General features: G+C 53.1%; 1 protein-coding gene across 3 annotated transcripts in view; it reads left to right on the top strand.

Moving 5' to 3' along the window:
- Nucleotides 1–18,463, top strand: part of FANCM (FA complementation group M) — a 54,988-nt gene extending 36,525 nt beyond the window's left edge. For 2 of the 3 annotated variants that reach the window (XM_077324143.1, XM_077324144.1), the window contains 13 exons: nt 486–720; nt 1,711–1,868; nt 2,403–2,555; nt 4,705–6,622; nt 7,197–7,279; nt 7,379–7,447; nt 9,240–9,365; nt 10,853–11,009; nt 11,541–11,641; nt 12,307–12,840; nt 14,057–14,405; nt 16,633–16,924; nt 17,986–18,463. In XM_077324143.1, coding sequence (XP_077180258.1) covers nt 486–720; nt 1,711–1,868; nt 2,403–2,555; nt 4,705–6,622; nt 7,197–7,279; nt 7,379–7,447; nt 9,240–9,365; nt 10,853–11,009; nt 11,541–11,641; nt 12,307–12,840; nt 14,057–14,405; nt 16,633–16,924; nt 17,986–18,100 — 4,290 coding nt within the window. In that variant the 3' untranslated portion in view covers nt 18,101–18,463. The remainder of the gene's footprint in view (nt 1–485; nt 721–1,710; nt 1,869–2,402; nt 2,556–4,704; nt 6,623–7,196; nt 7,280–7,378; nt 7,448–9,239; nt 9,366–10,852; nt 11,010–11,540; nt 11,642–12,306; nt 12,841–14,056; nt 14,406–16,632; nt 16,925–17,985) is intronic. The other variant, XM_077324145.1, reaches the window with a different exon arrangement.

The following is an 18,463-nucleotide window of genomic DNA, read 5'->3' as shown; positions in this document are numbered from 1 at the left end:
TCTCAGCGGGAGAAGCAGGGGAGGGAAATGCAACACATAAAGCACTTGGCTGGTTCTGACAACATTAACATTGGCGAGTTTGCTCCGCCTGCCCTAAAGGTGCATGAGAGCTGCAAGGGCTTTATTGGACAGGACAAAGCTTGAGTCCAAGGGCACCTACACAGGAGGGTCTGCCCAGAATAAAACTGGGTTGGTCTTCAAGGTGCCGCTGCTTCAGACCAACATGGCCACTCACCTGAATCTTATTCGGCACAGTCACCTGTGAGCCTGCCCAGTGAAGACAAGATTAAGATAGTCGCTGGGTTGACTCAGAAAGCACTTTTGTTGTGAAGGGAGCCAGGAGGTAAGTAAGTTATTAAAACTCCGTGGTCGTTCTCAAAAAACCCTGCCATTGCTTGTCTGTGTGAGATGCCCCCTTAATTCTATCCACGAGGACTGTGGGCGCGGGACCAGTTGAGCGACTCCCAGATGCCTTTCTGTTTCAGACCTACAACCAAAGCCAGTCCAATAAAAGGAGCCTCCTCAGAGCCATTTCTGAAAACAAAGTGCTCCGCTTGTACCAGCACAGCCCACGGATGATCCCGGAAGGCATACATCCCAAGATGCATAGGATGCTCATCACAGCGCCAGAGAGCGAGCAAGATGCTTCCCCACCCAGCCCCGCCGGAGAAAGAGCTGATGTCCCCCTGCCCAAGTGGCTTCCCGGTTACTCTGGCGCTGGTACGATGCCGTGGGGGTCGTGGCTGTCTGTCTGTCTGTCTCATCCTTCCCTAAATGCTCAGGGCAGAGGGCATCAGCTACAACATAGAACATGCATACAAATAGCAGAAATGTAAATAAACTTTATGTAACTTTTAAATTCCAAACATTTGGTGTCGACACCAAGGTGCTTTGCCCCCCACTCCCCAGGAAACTTACTCATTGACATTGGCTGGCAGTATATTTGTGGCAGAAAAAGGTAGTGTTTTTATGAACACAAAAGATACTTGATTAGTGGGATTCAGGTGTGGGTTGGAGGCAGTTTGGGGTTGAAGGCAGGGTCCCCCTGGATAGCTGTTTCCAGGGGTCAATGCCATGCATTGCTTGTGAGCTTCCCCTGGTGGCCCTGGTGACCAAGAGGAGGCTGAGCTGGTGGGATCCGTATTCACACCCAGCAGGCCCCCCTCCTGCTGCCGCTCCCTTAAGGATCCTGGATGTTCCAAATCCTTGCTACTGTAAAGTGAATTTTCTTGGGTGCTGCTTTTTTATTCACGCCTCAGGCTTGGTTCCTCTAAGGCCCAGTCTGATCCCCAGTCTGGAGCCTGCTGAAGTGTTTCTGGCTGCCTCTTTGCTTCCTCGCCACAGCCTTTGTTCTTCAAAGCAAAGAGCTGGTCCCGATTCTCCTCCTCTTCCCCACAGTAGGAGAGGCTCCCAAAGCTCTGAGGAGACGTCACCAGTAGGGAGCATCCCTTTGGGAACGGCTCCCTCAAGCTATACAAAAGGAGGCACGTGGGAGCCTTTCGAGTTCTGCCACAGCATGGAGGATGTGGCATGCTCACTCTGGGATTCAGAAGATGGAGGTGCTCAGGGGTCAGTCATTCCAGAAGCAGGGATTGCTCTTCCCTCTGGCTGGCTTCTCTTCAGAGCCCTATTACTGCAACACAGATGCTTTATCCAAAACAAAAATGTTCCAAAACCAATTTTCACTTCTCTTCTTCCCCCGTCTCACAGGTGCAAAGCAAACTGCAGCCTCCGAAAGTTGGTATCTCACAGCGGAAGAGCTTTCCGTGTGGGAGAAGTCCTATCGAGTGAGAGCAGAGGATGGAATCAAACAGCCCGTCATGCCTCAACACAGCTTTGAAACACTAGAAGGTGGGCAGGAGAAAGCGGTGAGTGGAACTTGGGTGAATCATTGTGACTTGAGGAAGCCGGTCTGTCCCGCGACCAGGGAGGAGAGGTTTAGATTATGGGGCTACCGTCGAGAGCAAGTGGTGGGTGAAATGGCCTTCCTTTCTGTGTGTCAGTCCCAAGTGCTTCCTGGGACGCCTCTGAGCCTGGTTAATGGCTGAATGCATCTTAAACAGGAGTTTGAAAATGAGCAGCAGCAAAAATGATCCAGAAAAATGAATGGCTCTTGTTGATTTTGAACCTTTGTAGTCTTACAGGGAAGACTGCTCTGAGAATTCCCGACCCTTTGAGACCCCCACGATAAATGCTGGTGGGCATCCCAGACCACCGTTGTCTGCCTGGCAGGGAGTTAAAATGCCCGAGCCCTTTTCTCTGGCGGTCCGGTGCTGCCACGTGGAAACAGAAACATCTCAGAAACGTTTAGCATGGCTTTTTCTTTCCACTCACCTGAAACTTGAGGTTGTTTGTCTCTTGCCAGCTCAGAACTGATTGTCGCTCTGTGTTTGGCGTGCCAGGACTTGCCAGCTACGGGCACCTATGAGCTCTCTCTGGCAGAATGGAGACTTTGGCAGAACCGCCCTTTCCCGACTCACTTGGTGGATCACTCGGATCGCTGCTGCAACTTCGTTAGCATTATGGAAATGATAGAGCAGATGAGATATGAAGAGGTAGGTCAGCCTCCTCAGGGAGCCAGAACACTCGGGAGGGAGAGCGGGTTGGGAAGGAAGGCCTCTGGGGGAACAGCTGCTTCCGGGGCCTTTGGAGCCAGCCGGTATCCATGCCTTTCAGTAGGAATCACTAGACGGTCGTTGAGCCAGCTTGGTGTCGTGGCTCCTAATCTGGCAAGCTCTGGTCCCCGCATCTCCAAAAGGGCATCGCAGAGCAGGAAAAAAGTGCAGAGAAGCAACTGTGATGAGGAGTCTTCAGTTTAGAGGAGATGATTGTGGGTGGGATGGAATTATTCATGGGCTGGAAAGTGTGGGGAGACTGAACTTTATGCTCCCTCTCTCAAAATGCTGGCCCTTGAGAGCACGCAGTGAGTCTCTCAAATGTTAATACTGCCAAAATGACTGCCGGTTGCCTGAGAGCCTCCAGTCAGACTCTCAAGTGTTAATGCGGCTTGCAGTACTTACTTAAGCTTACAGCATTAATCTGAGAAGAAAAGAGGCTTTTCCTTCCAGGTAAGCCTGAAGTAGGGCAGCCCCTACCTCGGGGAAGTCAGCTGGAAGAAATGTACTGGGTTTTCTCTTGAGCAAATTTTGAGGGGGCTTTTATGGAGGGAGATTTTCAGACAGACGAGGTCATAGAATCATAGAGTTGGAAGGGGCCATTCAGGCCATCTAGTCCAGTGGTCCCCAACCCCCGGTCCGGAGACCGGTAGTGGTCCGTAGATCAGTCGGTACTGGGCCGCGGCTCCTTCTCATCCTCCTCCCTGGCTGCTGCTTCAGGGGCTGCCCTGCCACTCTGCCACTGTTTCACCTTTGGTGCTTTCCAGCGGCTGCCATGGCTGGGGCTCCCCCTTGGCATGGCACTGCGCAGCTGCTGCTGGCAGCGCCCCCCAGCGGGAGATGGGAAGTCAGGGGCACTGTCAGGAAAGCAAGTGGAGCAGGGGCTCAGCTGGTGGTGGCGATGTCCCTCGGCAAAAGACTATCCTTCCCCGGGCCTCAGTAAAATTGTCAAGCGTTGACCGGTCCCCGGTGATAAAAAGGTTGGGGACCACTGATCTAGTCTAACCCCCTGCTCAACGCAGGATCAGCCCTAAGCATCCTAAAGGTCCTTCAAAGCATCCTAAAGCATCCTAAAGGTCCTTCAAAGTTGTCTAATGAGACAATGAAGGAAAATGCCTCTTAGATCTTTTTACTATTCTGAGAAGACTTCCCATTTTTATCTTTTTGGAAAGCGCTGCTCATTCAAATTTGGATAAAAAAACACATAGAACTGTGGATTCTTTCCAGTCAAGGCATGAAAAAAAGACAATCTGCCAACTTGGCAGACAAAAAGTGACTGAATTCCGCCCCCCCAGCATACTTAATTTGTATTATGCCTGTTCCTCCAAAGCAGCTTATCCTCATAACAACCCTGTGAGGTAGGTTAGTTTGAAAATGTGTGACTGGCCCAACCAAGGGTTACCCAGTGAGTTTTCCTGATACAGTTTTGAACCTGGGCCAGCAGGACTACCAGAAGGGGCTCATGGTAACTGCAGTCCAAGGACATCTGACAAGCTACAGTTTGGCCACTCCTGCCCTGGGGGGAAATCAGGGTGCTTTGCCTCACAACTGGTTATTTATTTATTTATAATTTGATACATATCCCGGCTCTCCTGACAAGGTCAACTTGAGGCAGCTTACAAAAACCCATAAGCAATATACCCCATAAAACCCCATGCGATGTTAAAACCCACATATCCCATGCAATTCACATTCAAATAACCACAGTCCTACCAATGACAGCAAAAACTGTCTCTATTCCAATCAGCTGTTCCAACCTCATAACTGGTCTCATTCCATTGGCCTCGGATCTTCCGTGTCAGATGTACAGCGCTTAGCGTTGGATGGGACCCCAGTTGTCTGTCAAGTCTTGGTTCAGCTTTTGGTTTTCATTGCAGAATGCATGAGAGTCGGGCTTGGGGAGTTCTTCTCTGGGTCGCAGAGGACTGGGGCTGAGGGAATGTTTCTAGACAAGTTATGTCTTTTGTCTGCCTGCCGTGAAGCAGGAACAGAACTGCCCGGCGACTGCAGTTGGGAGGGGCACGATGGCCAATACCTTTAAATGCCACCATGTCAACAAACTGATGTTTTTCTTTCCATTTGGAACTAGGGGGATTGTAGCTATGAACTGAGAATCCAGCCTTATTTTCACGGGGAAGATGTTGATGCCTCAGTCCTGAAGAGGAATAAAAGCATTCTGGATTCCGTAGCGGCTAAAAAGGCTTCCGTGTCCCGAAAAGCCCTGGCAGCAGCATCCAAAGCAGAGTGCTTCTCCTCCTCCTCATCCTCCTCGCAGGATCTGGATGCAGAAGGCCTGTCTCTTTTCAAAGCCGCCGGCAAAGTCAATTCTACGAAAGCACCTCAAGCACCAAGTGTTGAGGGTGACCGCAAAGAGAGCAGCAGCTGCTCTGATCTTGTGCTTCTGTTGGATGAAGACCCTCAAGGTCCTCAAGTTTGGCCGGAGGGAAGCCAGGGCCCTGGCGGGACAAGCACTCTTGGCCAAAGTGCTGCTGTGAGGGACTGTGGAGGGACCGTGAAAGGCTGCAGGGCAGGGGATGGCCTCAGTGTAGACTCTGACTCTGGCTGCTTCTCAGAAGACAGTAACTTGCTGCTTTTGTCTTCAATGTTTTACCTCCCTGGGTTGGAGAAGGATTCACTTGAGCATCCTGTGGCCTCTGCAGGGGAGGACCCTTCTTGCAGAAGAGATGTCCTGCTGAGTGCAGCCCGGCTTCTGGCGCAGTCCCCTCCATCTTTGAACACACTCCTTGATTTCGAGATAGCAGGTGAAGCCCAGCTGCCTGGCTCCAAGCAAGGATGCATTTCCAGTGAGCGTGTGGACAACTGTTCTCTGGCAAAAGTGGCCTCCTCCTCCTCGGGATTCCAAAAGCCACCCGTGACATCTCAGAGCACCCCTGAGCTCCCTGGCTCCCCAGAACCCTCTTCCTTCAGTAGCTGTGTTCTTGAGGACTCTGTTGAGAGTAACAACGAGGACCTGATCTGGGATGACGTGTTTGATCCTGATGAGGACGTGCAGCTTGGGAGTCAAAGATGGAAGTCGCCAGAGGCAAAACGGGATCTGTCGGAGAGCTCTTTGCGGAGGGGTGCAGGGGGAGGGAGGGAGGCCTCCCGTGAACAGCCAGGCAGCAGTAAGAGCCCTGAAAAAGAAGAAGAAGAAGAAGGCGGGACTGAGCTCCTGTTTGGAAGGGAGCTCGCTTCTGAGAGGAGCGGTCTTTCGGTTGGGGATGAGAGGGAATGCTCTGGGCCACGGAGCTTGTTCAGCCTCGCCGGGGCTCCAGCTGATGATCTGGAAACCCTTCCGCAGCAGCAGCAGCAGCTTTCCAATGAGTGTATCAAAGAAGGTCTGGGAGATCCTGTTAATTCATTCTTGATGCGTCAAGACAAAGCTTTGGAAGCAGTTGACGCTGCAGCGGAAGCAGATCTGCCTCCGGAATTGCTGTATGACGTCTCTCAGGATTTGTTCTCCGTTAACTTTGATCTTGGATTTTCTTTCCAAGAGTCTGAAGGGGAGGATTTGGAGCCAGAAGGCCCAAAGTCAGATAAGGGGAGTCGCGTCACTGAAGGTCCTCTGTCAGAGAGCAAATCAGCAAGGGGCTCCCCATTGGCCTGGAGTCCAAGCTGTTGGGGAAGGGCCAAGGTCACCACGCAAGGACCCACGACGAACCGAGACTCTGGTCTAGTGATGACTGCAGACGTCCTTCCAGGGGCTTCTCCTTTGACGCCTGCAGGAGACAAACTTTGCAGGTCACCAGGCTCTGGAAGAGGGGAATTTTCTACACCCAACAGCCGACAAACGGTGAACTCCCGAGTATCTAGAAGAGCCAAGCTGAGTTGCTTCTTTGGGAACAGGCTGGGAAGCCCCCAGGCAGCAGTTCCAAGCCAAGCCAGAGCCAACATGGTTAGAAACCCCCCGGCAAATTCAGCCTGCAGCATCGACGGTTTGGCTTCACGAGGGAGAGAAAACAGGGAGCACAAACACCAAAAGGGCACCATCCTGATTTCTGCCGCAGGTAACGTGTTGGTGGGTTAGGGATGAGGCATAGTGTGGACTGAACCGCCACTGCTGCCTGCAGGCGGAGGCCAGCAGGGGAGGGACTTTTAGAGCTCCGAGGGGGTATTCGATGCTGTTGACGGGAAGTCCGGTCAAATATGCCTCCTTTAAACATTGCTGAAAGCTGAGCCAGGTTCCGGTCAATCCTTGTTTCCCAGAGATTTCCTCAGCAGCGTAGAAAGGAGCTCTCAGAAGGAGGCCAGCTCAAAGTGGCTGCCTTAGCTTTCCTTGCTTAAGTGATCGGCCTGAGGGACCACGGCCTGCTCATGCAGCTGTCCTCTGAATGGAGGCGTTCTTGTCCATGGACTAGCTCCTCCGGATTCATTTTGTTCAGGATGAAGATTTGTTAACATAATAAAGAGACTTCGTACTTACCCTTTCTTCATCATGATCCTAAAGATATAGATGCATATCTTGGCCACACAATTCACTGTTTCGTTGGCTTTGCTGGCCTCGTATGCCAATAAGGAGCTGCTTTGTTAAATGTCCAACTGGATGTCTTTCAGCTGATGTCCCTGTTTTTCCCTCCACAGGCGGAGCCAGCAGCGGAAGTGAAGATGATGTGATTTTTCTCGGGAAAAGTAAAAGGAAAAGAAATGTTTTGATATCGCCAAATGTGAGTTATTGACTTCCCATTTAAATGCAACCAAGCCTTCAACAAAACTTATCTCTGGAATTTAATAAACATTTTTATTTATTTTTTTCTTTCTCTAAGATTAATACCAGCTCCGAGGTTGAATCTCCAGTTCACATTGTCAGAAAACGGAGGCGTCCACTCAGTGCAGTAAGTAGCTTTGGTAGCTGGGGAAGAAAGAATTGCTGTCAAATGTTTTGCTTAGCTTAGCCAAAAGGTTAGGTACTTTCCCTTACCCTTTGGAAATAATTTAATCTGCAAAAAGACTTGTTTGGCTCCCTAATGTGGCCATTTTTCTATCATCTGGTCATGCTCTTTCTTTTGTACTGGTTCGCTTACGCAGAAGTCCTGGGACAGGTCCTTTGTCAAAAGCCCAAGTATATAATGTCTGCTGGGATCACCCTTCTCCAAATGCTCATTCATCTTCTGAAAGTGCTCCAGAAGAGTCCATGAAGTTTCTCTGCAGCTTCACACATTCCTCTTTCCGTCTCCCTTGAGCAATCCCTTCATTCCTTGGTCATCCAGTAACCCAACTGCCTCCTACAAAGGTTTCCTGCTTTTGCTTATATTTAAGCATAAGAACCTCAGAATGAGACCAGGGAGGACCCCATCCAGTCAAGCGTCCTGTCTCAGACAGGGGCCAACTGTTTACTCTTAAGGCTCAACAACAGGCATGGAGGCTGAGGCCCTCCCCTGATAAGAACCTCAGAAGAGCCCTGCTGGATGGGACCAGGGAGGACCCATCCAGTCCAGCCTCCTGCCTCACACAGTGGCCAATGGATTATCAGCATTAAAACATTTTTATCCATACCTCATCCCCCATTTCCTTTGAACTTTGAAGAGGCTTATCTTCCCTCTATTTCAACATTGAGTCCGGCACTTCTTGTTGGTCTCTCTGGGCCCCGACCGTAGGCCTGGTGGAGCATCTCTGCCTTACAGGCCCTGTGGAACAGGCTGAAGTCCCTCAGGGCCCCGATCTCTTCCAGCACAGCGTTCCACCAGCTGGGCCCAGGCCAAAAAGCCCTAGCCCTGGTCGAAGCCAGCCTCATGTCTTTGGGGCCAGAGAAACTAAGCAGGTTTGGGTCAGATGACCTTGTTGTTCTTTGGGGGCCGGAGTGGAAAAGTCAGCCCTGTAGATATGTCAGTCCCAGGCAGCTCAGGGCACTGTACATCATAATTAAATAAACAATACAAAATCTAATTTATCCTAAAAATGAATCACATTAACCTTTCAAGATTATACTAATCATGAAAACATTTAAACCATAACTAACAGTTGTCCCGTCCTTAACACCAGCTCATTCCAGATGTTCCCATTGGCCATTTCTGATCAGGGGGTTGGGGGGGGGCAATAGATGTTACCAGATCACTGGCTCCAACCCAAAGCATGGTGGAAGAGCGCCGTTTTACAAGCCCTGCGGAACTGTGCTAGCTTTGACAGGGACCAGATCTCTCATTCCACCAAGTGAGGGCCAGGACAGAAAATGTCCTGGCCTTGGTAGAGGCCAGACGTAATTCCTTGGGGCCAGGAATAGCCAGCTGGTTGGAACTGGCTGAGGGTAACACTCTTCGGGGGGCCTAGGCAGTTAGGTACACTGGGCCCAGACCACATATGGCCTTACTGGTATCTGGAATTCCGCTGGGAGCCAGTGCAGCTGCTGGAGCACAGGCTGCATAGGGACCCTCTATACTAGTGTTCCTGTGAAGGCCCTGGTCACTGCATTCTGGACCAGTTGCGGTTTCCGGAGCACGGATGAGTGTGGTGGGCCCACATAGAGTGATTACAGGTATCCAGTTTAGAGGTGACTGTAGCAGGGAACATGGCGGCGAGGGGCTCCAGGGCCAAGGAGGGCGCTTTCTTTCCAGCCCTCCAGACAGCATCAGCTAAATGCTTGGAGTTGCTGGGCCGGCTTCCTCATGCCAGCGTTGTGCTTTCCTCCAGCTGGACTGGTCCAGCGACGAGAGCCCCGACCATTCCACAAAAGGAAACGGAATTGGTGTTGCAGAGAGCAGGAAGCCGGGCAGAGGTGTGAAGAGGCAGAAGCCCTTTGGCAGCAGAACAATCAAGGTGAGCCTTGGCTGAGAATGTCCCACTGCTTGTTTGATTCTGGAGAATGGAGAGCAGCCTGTGAGTCACCAGATGGGGAAGTGGAGGGCAGACCTCCCCGCACAGGGTGTCTGGAAGCGTTTAGGGCAGGGGTAGTCAAACTGCGGTGCTCCAGATGTCCATGGACTACAATTCCCAGAAGCCCCTGCCAGCACTCGCTGGCAGGGGCTTCTGGGAATTGTAGTCCATGGACACCTGGAGGGCTGCAGTTTGACTACCCCTGGTTTAGGGACTGGCCCTGAGCCTTGGAGGAGGCCCTGACCAAGGCAGCAGCCTTCCTGTGGGCTGAGGTGCCTTCTGCCACTTCAGTGGCCTTTCTGCTGGAGGAAACCTCCCCACCTGGCTCCGTGGAAGGCACAGGCCACGGTGACTGGCAGCCCTTCTGTCTGCAGCAGTGTCAGGAACCGAGCAGTTGAGACCCAGCAAACTCACTCCATAGACATCACTGTCGGGCTTTACGTGAAAAGTCTTCATTTGGAAAGTCAGCGAAGTAAAGTCCACACATTATGTCTGCTCACAGACAGCAGGTTTTGACAGGGACGCCGTAGTAGGGGGTGGCAGGACATAGATACCTGGGCCAAGGGAAAGGGGCAAGGCAATCAAGCAACCTAGGTGGGGATTTGGGCATTCACACAGGAAAGTAGGACCACAGCGTTCTTTGATGTGGAATGGTGTTAAGGCAATTTCCCCATCCGTTGTTCTGGGCTCCGGAGAAGGGAGATAGCGAGGCGCTGGGGAAGCCAGGGGAAGCCTTTGAAATGCAAACTGAGGCCAAGGGGAGGAGTGGCGCTCCAAGCCCCGTGGTGATGCCAGAATCAGGTGGGAGCCCGGGAAGCATTGGGGGGGGGGGAGAATATGGAAACCAGGGGTTCATGACAAGCAGTAGGAAAGGGCTAGAGAGAGTCTGTGAGTCCCTGCTCACTTTTGCAGTCTTTCTGCAGCAAGAGAAAAGAGCCAGAGTCCAGCAGCACCCAAAGGCATTTGTGGCAGGGGAGGGGCTCTTGTGAGTCGCTGATCACTGGTGCAGCAGGAGGAAAGAGCCAGAGTCCAGCAGCACCCAAAGGCATTTGTGGCAGGGGAGGGGCTCTTGTGAGTCGCTGATCACTGGTGCAGCAGGAGGAAAGAGCCAGAGTCCAGCAGCACCCAAAGGCATTTGTGGCAGGGGAGGGGCTCTTGTGAGTCGCTGATCACTGGTGCAGCAGGAGGAAAGAGCCAGAGTCCAGCAGCACCCAAAGGCATTTGTGGCAGGGGAGGGGCTCTTGTGAGTCGCTGATCACTGGTGCAGCAGGAGGAAAGAGCCAGAGTCCAGGAGCCCCTTCAAGACTCACATCATTTAGGCGGGGAGGAGCTTGTTTGGGCCGCCGCTCACTTCTGCAGGTGTCTTGGGAGGCCTCTTGTTCTGCTAGAGTGCAGCGGGAGCTGGCTGGAACTTTGTTGCCTTTCTGCAGAATGCCGTCAAGCAGTTCATTGATGAAGAGGCAGAACTCTCTGACGAGGGAGCCGTGGAGGTTTCTTCTGACGAGACGGACTCGGAGCAGGAAGAGCTGAGCTCCTCCATCCATCAGTTTCTGAATGACGAGACACAGATTGTGCAAGACTTAAACGGTTGGTGCGGAGGAACTCTCAGGGCTTTACTTGGGTGTTGTCAAGGGCCGCGTGATGTGGGTGGCCCAGACAAACCCAGTCTCCTTTGTAAGAAAGCCGAGTTGGCCCTGCTTAATGTCTTAGTAGGAGACCACCGAGGGGGCCCAAACGTGCAACCCGGAGCCGGTCATTGGCGGATCCCCTGGAAGGCCCAGGCTAGCCCCGTTTCGCCAGGCCTCAGCAGCGAGGTGGTCCCTGGTTAGCACTGGGGTGGGAGCCAGCAGTGGGGGGCAGGGTGTCTAACCAGAGGCCCGTTTGGTCAGCTCTTAGGAGCTCAGCTGGGCCAGCCTCAGGTGGGAAGGCCACCAAGGGGGCCCCGGATTGGGACGCAGAAGCAGCCAGTGGCCTCTGCTTATCTCTTGCCTTGAAAACCATGCAGCAGGGGTCACCAAACTGTGGCTCACCAGATGTCTGTGAACTATAATTCCCATGAGCCCCTGCCAGCACATGCTGACTCCCTCCACCTGACTGGTTTTCTTCCTCTCTGTCCAGAGTCTGAGATGCAGGCCGTTTACCTAAAATCCGTGCGCAGCCCAGCCGTTAGCAAGAGGGCTGTGCCCAAGCAATGTGACCCAGCAACCATCTTCTCACAGGTAGGGCACCGAATGAGGAGGGAGGGACACTGGATTTGCTGGGTTCCATCCCCCTTCTGAACCCGGCTGGGAAGAGGGTGTTGAAATTGATCCACAGCATCTCCTTGGAGGCTCCATTTAAAGGCTGGCAGGTTTCTCTCACAGAATTGGCCTGGCGGGGCCCAAGGTGCGGTTTTTACTTTCCGTGCTTCTCTCAGAGGACAAGCGGACAATTTAGATGCGACTTTAGGACTCGTCACAGCAGACCAGGAGCTCACTGCTTGGAGCCCCAGATAGACCTCCTATTCCAGAGAATGCAAAAGCGTCCATTGTAAAGTTCTGGATGGCTTTCTGTGATGCACATTGTTCATTTTTTTCTTTTAAGTTCCAGAACTCCAGGTTAAACCAGACTTTTGCTTAATAGCATGAGAGGCATTAGCTTCCCAAATTCCAATGAGATGCTGTGAACCCAAGAACAAAACAGCAGTGTCTTTTCCAGTGTGGCCCCATGCTGGGAGGGGGCGATAAAACAAAGCTGTAATGAACTGCTGGTTCAGGAGAGCCAGTGAAGTCTATGGCCCCGGGCCCTTGGGATAGCCAGGGGGGGCGGCCTGCAGATCTACATTGTCCTGCTTGTCATTTTAAGAGGAGTGCAAGTAACTGCTTGGGCCTGACTCTGTTTCCAGGTTCCAGAGCAGGATGAGAGCTACATAGCGGACAGTTTCTGTGTCCGGGAATGTGAGGAAGAGGAGGAGAGCCCCCCTAAAAGCAGCTCTAGTGAAGGGGAGGAGATTTGTCTCAACTTTGAGCTGTTAGAAGAGGAGAGTTTTGCAGACGGGAGAAAGCAATATTGTACCCGGCGCAGGAGAAAACTGAAAGAGGCTTGTGCAGAAAAGCCACGGGGCACGCTGCGAAAGAAGCCCTCCCGAATTCAGATTTTGGACGATTCCAGTGAAGACGAAGGAAGGGCCAGTTCCGAGCCCCTGGTGGAGTTGCCACTGGACCTACCAGCTGAGGCGGGCTCTCGCTTAGTCTTGCCAAGGGCTTCAGAGAGTTTCCTGCACCGCAGAATTTCCAGCCCAAAGAGTCTGACTCAGTTACCGCAAGAGAGCAGAGCTCAGGTACTGCTAGACCTGAAAGCTTCCTTGGCAGAAGAACTGGACTTCCAACCTCAGGGCAAAGGGGCTGGCAGATCTGAACCCCGGAGAAGTCTGCTGAAGGTATGTCCTTTCCCTCTCTCTTGAGTGCCCGTGATGAGGTCAGAATAGCAGAGCTGGAGACCAAGAAAGCGGGAACCCTTCCCCCTTCTGTCTCGAAGCAGGGTGGAACCCACCCTAGCCACACAACCCCCCTCGGAGCAGGCTGATCAGGGTCCTCCTGGGATGTTTCAGAGAAGGAGTTCCCAAGATGCTTTGCTGGTTTACTAAATGTATATGCTGTCCCTGCAGAGACCTGGTTGAAATAGTTCACAAAGAAAAGCATATTTAAAATCATTTAGAAAGCATCTTAAATCAAGATAAAGTTCCAATTGAGTGAGGGATGACTCATGCCCTGCTTGATTGGGCGTCTGGGTCTAGGCCCCCAGTAGGGAGCGGCCATGGAGAGCCTCTGGCGGGTCTGCCCCACCCCTGCCCACTTCCTTCTCCTTGCAGAAGGATGAAGAGCCCACCTGCTCTGCTGGCCCACTCTGCAAAGGGAAGCCAGGCCTTAGAGTGGGGTGGCTGGGAGGGAGGGAGAGGCTTGGGCCACGGGCCAGCACCAAGGCGCACAGTGCAGCCTCTACCCCCTCCTGCCTGAGATCTTGGGAGGGGGCAACCCCACAACTCTCCCGAGGGTGGTGCAAAAGAGTCTCCTTCCCCCCTCCCTCCCCCCCTCCCCTTCACTTTCTTTCTCCCTTCCTTCCTTCTTTCCTTCCTTTCACTCTTTTGTTCCTCTTTCCTTCCTTTGTTCCTCCCTCTCTCCTTTCCTTCTTTCCGGCTGCTTTCTCCAGGTGTCTGTTGTTATTCCTGAAGATCTCCAGGCCAGCTGCTGGCACAGTGGCGGCAGAGTGGGGAATCAGATCCAGACCTTGAGATTAAAGTCTGCTATTCTTTAATCGCTTCACCATGCTGGATCTCAAAAGCAAGCGGGGAGTGGGGGGCAGCACCCTGGAAGGCCACGTTCACTTTGCGCTCCCATCTGTCCTGCTAGAGACTGTCAGGGAGGCAGGGTGCCTATAACTCTCACAGTCACTCTTCACCTTCTCTGGCAGAAGCTCTGTTTAGCATGATGCCCTTCAATGTCCATAGCTAACCAGAAGCCTGTTTGGCAAAAGCCCCTTCCAGCCCTGCCTGCCTGCTGGGTGCCGTGGTCCCCATGGTTCCTTGTTGGAGACCCCTGCTGTAGGCACTGCCTGCTCTGAGCATAGTGAGTGATGCTCTCCCGTGATGTTTCCAGCCAGGAGGGTCTTCAGAGCCCCAGGATGCCCTCTGTCCCTCTTTGTCGTCTTCTTCACGGCTGGCCCTGGGGGAACAAGCTCCCCTCTGCATTCTGGCGGACAGTCGAGAGATCTCCTCCGGGCCCGACGTCATTTCCTCCCTGAAGGCCGTCCATGGCATCAAGGTCCAGGTGTGCTCTCTGGGCAGCTGCGATTACGTCGTTAGCAACCGGCTGGCGGTGGAGAGGCAGAGCCAAGCAGAGCTGCTGAACGGGGCGCACCGGAGTCGAGTGGCCCAGCGGGTACAGCAGCTCAAGAGCAAGTTTGACCGCATCTGCGTGATCGTCGAGAGGGAGAGAGCCAGGGCAGGTGGGTGCCTCGGCCTGCTGTCGTGTAGCAGACCCCGGAAAGGGAGCGTGCTGGCCTGCTTCTTTACATTAATCGTCATCTGCCTTGCTCACGGAGCTTCCAGGAAGATGGCACGGGATAAGTCCGTGCAGCTCGAGCCCCCTGTCCAGCAGGGCTTCAGGCCTCCCCAGCCACAGCACTTGCAGGCTTCACGTTCAGTTCCTTCACCCGCAGCCAGTTAGCTACAGCAGCCAGGCAGTCAGCTGCTGAGGAGAGGTCGGTAAGGATCTATAGCAGGGGTACCCCTGATCTATAGAGTGGGGCATCGACAGCCCGGCAGCCTCTCATTTGCCCTCAAGGCTTCTCGTAGAGGGGGGAAAGCACGGGTGGTGTGAGGATCTCCAGTCGCTTCCAATAACCAGACTCCATTTGGGAAAAGAAGGACGACTGGTCCCCTTACCAGCCCACAGTGACCAACCCCACCCAGCATGATACGGTTTGGGCGGGCAAGACAGTTGTGAATGCACGAGGGATCCTGGCTTCAAGGACCCAGAAATGCTTCCCAGGTCGATGGCAAAACTAAAATAGGAGGGGTAGGACCCAGTGAAGAATCAATGAGGCAGGGAGCATGACCATTCACACCTAGAGCTTAACACAGGGAGAACCGCCTGGAGTGGTGGGAGCCTCTCTAACAAGCAGAATTTGAGTCCCAGCAAGCATCTTTAAGACCGACAAAGGTTTATTCAAAGTGTGAGCTTTCCTGTGCAGGCATATTTCCTCAGACAATGGAACGGGAATCCTAAGAGTACAGACAGAAGGAGAAAGTAAATTAGTAGTAAATTGGTTAATGGCATCACAACATCCTAAATATGTAGTATGGTAAATCCTTGCTAGAAAAGCAAGTCATTGGGTCTAATTGTCATTCACAAAAGCATTGGGGCAATTAGTCACTTTTAATGACATCTTTTCACAACTGGAAAACTGCCATTAATCACTAACTTTACATTCTTATTGCCCCAATGTTTTTGTGAATGACAATTGGGCCCAAATGACTTGCTTTTCTAGCAAGGATTTACCATACTGCATATTTAGGATGTTGTGATGCTATTAACTACTTTGCTACTAATTTGCTGTGGTAAGGATGTAGACTTCTAATCTGGCGAGCTTGGGGTTTTTTGTTTTGTTTTTGTTTTTTATTGTTTTTTAACCATAAAGAGCTTTTATTTCTGTTGGTTCCCCCCCCCCCCCACTGTATTCAAGAACTCTTGCTGCTGAACGTATTATGACCACTCTGTGTTGCCTGAGCAGGAGGAGCTGCAGACCAATCCTCAGTGGCTGGCTGTGCGATCCCATCTTCGGCAGGGGCAGCTCTCACGCCGCAGGGATCGGCAGCCTCTGAGCCAGCTGGGAGTGGCTGTATTGGCACAGGGGGCACCGGGACTCCCTCGGCCACCTCAGGCTGTGGAGGAGCAGTACATTCGCCTAGGAATTCCTCCTGTGTCACAGCTTTCTCAGCTGCGGCCTGCTCCTCCTTTTCAATCTCTTTTGTGCCACGCGTGCACAAAACTTCTCGAGCTTGGTTTGATTCCCCACTCCTCCCCTACTTGCAGCCAGCTGGGTGACCTTAGGCCCACCACAACAATAAAGCTGTTCCAACCAAGCAGTAATATTAGGGCTCTCTCAACCTCCCCTCCCTCACAGGGTGTCTGTTGTGGGGAGAGGAAAGGGAAGGCAAATGTAAGCCGCTTTGAGCCTCCTTCGGGTAGAGAAAAGCGGCATCTAAGAACCAACTCTTCTTCTTCTTCTTCAGTAATCTCAGGGCTCTCTCAGCCTCACCCACCTCACAGGGTGTCTGTTGTGGGGAGAGGAAAGGGAAGGTGATTGGAAGCTGCTTGGAGACTCCTTCAGGTAGAGAAAAGCAACATCTAAGAACCAACTCTACTACTCTTATGGTCCCTGTTCCATTGACTGAGGAAGAGTGCCTGTACACAAAAATGAGTTGAATAAATCTTTGTTGGTCTTAAAGGTGCCTGATTGGACTCAAATTTTGTTGTGCTCCTTCAGACCAACCCATTTGAATCTCTAACCAGCAAGTGATACTAGCTGGGCTGCATAGCAAGGTCATGCAAGGCCAGAATCCAAAGCAGAGTGTTGCAGCTGGTGTGTGAACACAAGAACACTGGATTTTCGGAGCTCCCCCCCCCCCAACTCCCTGGAAATATCTAATTCTTGCCCATCACCCTTTCAGGAGAGGCCCCGAAGGGCTTCCACAGATCCAAGCCCTACGACGGCGTGTTGTCAGCACTCCTCCGGGCGGGGATCCGGGTGCTCTTCAGCTCCTGCCAGGAAGAAACGGCCGAGCTGCTGAGAGAGCTGGCTCTGGTGGAGCAGCGCAAGAAGGCGGCCATCCTGGGGCCCACAGAGGTGCAGGGGCCCAGGCAGGAGGCCCTCCAGTTCTACCTGAGCATGCCCTGCGTCAGCTACGTGATGGCCCTGGCCTTGTGCCACTGCTTCCGCTCCGTGAAGGAAGTGGCAAACAGGTACGGTCCCTGGTAGATCCAGGTGGGTGGCCCTGGGAGTCTGTCTGCAGCCGTAGCAAGGAGCCAGGGTCCAGCAGCCCCTGAACGGCCGGCCAGATTTTGCGAATCCTTGGTTTGCTGCAGAAGTGAGCAGTGACTCCCCTTCCACACCTTTTGTGAGTCTTGAAGGTGCTCCTGGACTCTGGCTCTTTTCTACAGGCCTGGTCATATGAGGGGCCTCTGGGCAGGAGGGGGAAACCGGAAGCCTCCATGGCTGTAGCCAGAGAGGGAAGGCTGCAGACCCCCCCCCCCCTTAGCCCAGTGGTCTGGTCTTGAATGTCTCTTAAGGGATTGTCTCACCCTCCTGACCTCCGTGGGTGGCAATTGCCACTGATGCATTCTGGGTGTTCCAAACTAGTTTTGTTTCCCTCCGAGAAGGCAGTGGGGAGGGGGCTCGGGGAAGGTCTGCCAGCAGGCCCCTGGAATGATCACCCCCCCCCCTTTCTCCTGGCCCTCAGTGGAGAAAGCCTCTCGTGGGGAAAGGCCCAGAAACCCCTGCCTGCTTTCCCGACTGGGGCAAGTGGAGAAGAAGAGGGGCAGAGTTTGCGTTGGGGCAAGGGCATGGAGGGGGCTGCCCTGCTCCGTGACTTTCATGGAAGGGAGTGTGTGAGAGCAGGGATCCAATTCCAGGCCTCCCCCCCCCCCCCCCGCAGGCTGGCCTTGGTTGTCCCCTTGGTGAGAGACACGCAAGGAGAGCAGACGGGTCGTCCTTTTGGACTGGCTGCTGTAAAGGAAGCCTCCATGTCCTTCTGCATCTCGCACCCAGTGCTTTCTCACCTGCTCTTGCCATTTGCCTGCATCTGAAATCCCTCCCTTCTGCCGGGGAGAAGGACGGGGGCACTCCCAGTCTAGCTGCCCCTGAAGAAGTGAGCCAGGACTCCTCCCACAAGCTCTTCCCCCACCACAAGTGTGGTCTCACTGTGGCTCTCTCCAGTGACTGGAGGGGGGGGGGATGTGATTTGGACTCTGACTGTGTATGTCGTTGCAGAGCCTCACCGCTGCTTCTCTTCCCCCTTTCCTAGCTCCCCGCACGAGCTGGCGGCCCGGACCCGGGTGAGCCAGCAGAAGGCTGAGGAGGTCTACCACTACATCCACTACGGCTTTGACAAGCAGATGCTGCCTGAGAGGGTCACGTGACCTGCTGCCAGTCTCAGCCAGCAGCTGCACCAAACAAAGGCACTTAATGGCGATTGCATTGCCTCTATTGCAAGACGTGGACAGAAAGTTCTGGGGGTGGGGGTGGGGAATGCCTCCCTTGTGCAGGCCCCTGCTCTCCTCCGCAGGGTCATCTGCTGGCCGTTCCCTCAGCACGGGTGGGGAAAGCCTTTGCCTTTGGTTCCCTTGGAAAAGGAGGACAGCCAAGAGGGTCAGGGTGTGGTGGTGGTGGAGCCCCTTCCCCACGAGGAAAACCTCAGGAAGAGTCGGGGACTTTTCGGTTTAGAAAAGAGACAAATAAGAGAGAGGTTCATCAGATCATGCATAATAAAGGTTTTTAAGTTA

The sequence above is a fragment of the Paroedura picta genome, chromosome 2, assembly GCF_049243985.1.
Source record: "Paroedura picta isolate Pp20150507F chromosome 2, Ppicta_v3.0, whole genome shotgun sequence".
Taxonomy (NCBI): domain Eukaryota; kingdom Metazoa; phylum Chordata; class Lepidosauria; order Squamata; family Gekkonidae; genus Paroedura; species Paroedura picta.
The sequence above is the reverse complement of the archived record's forward strand: the minus strand, read 5'-3'. Positions and strand labels throughout refer to the sequence as shown.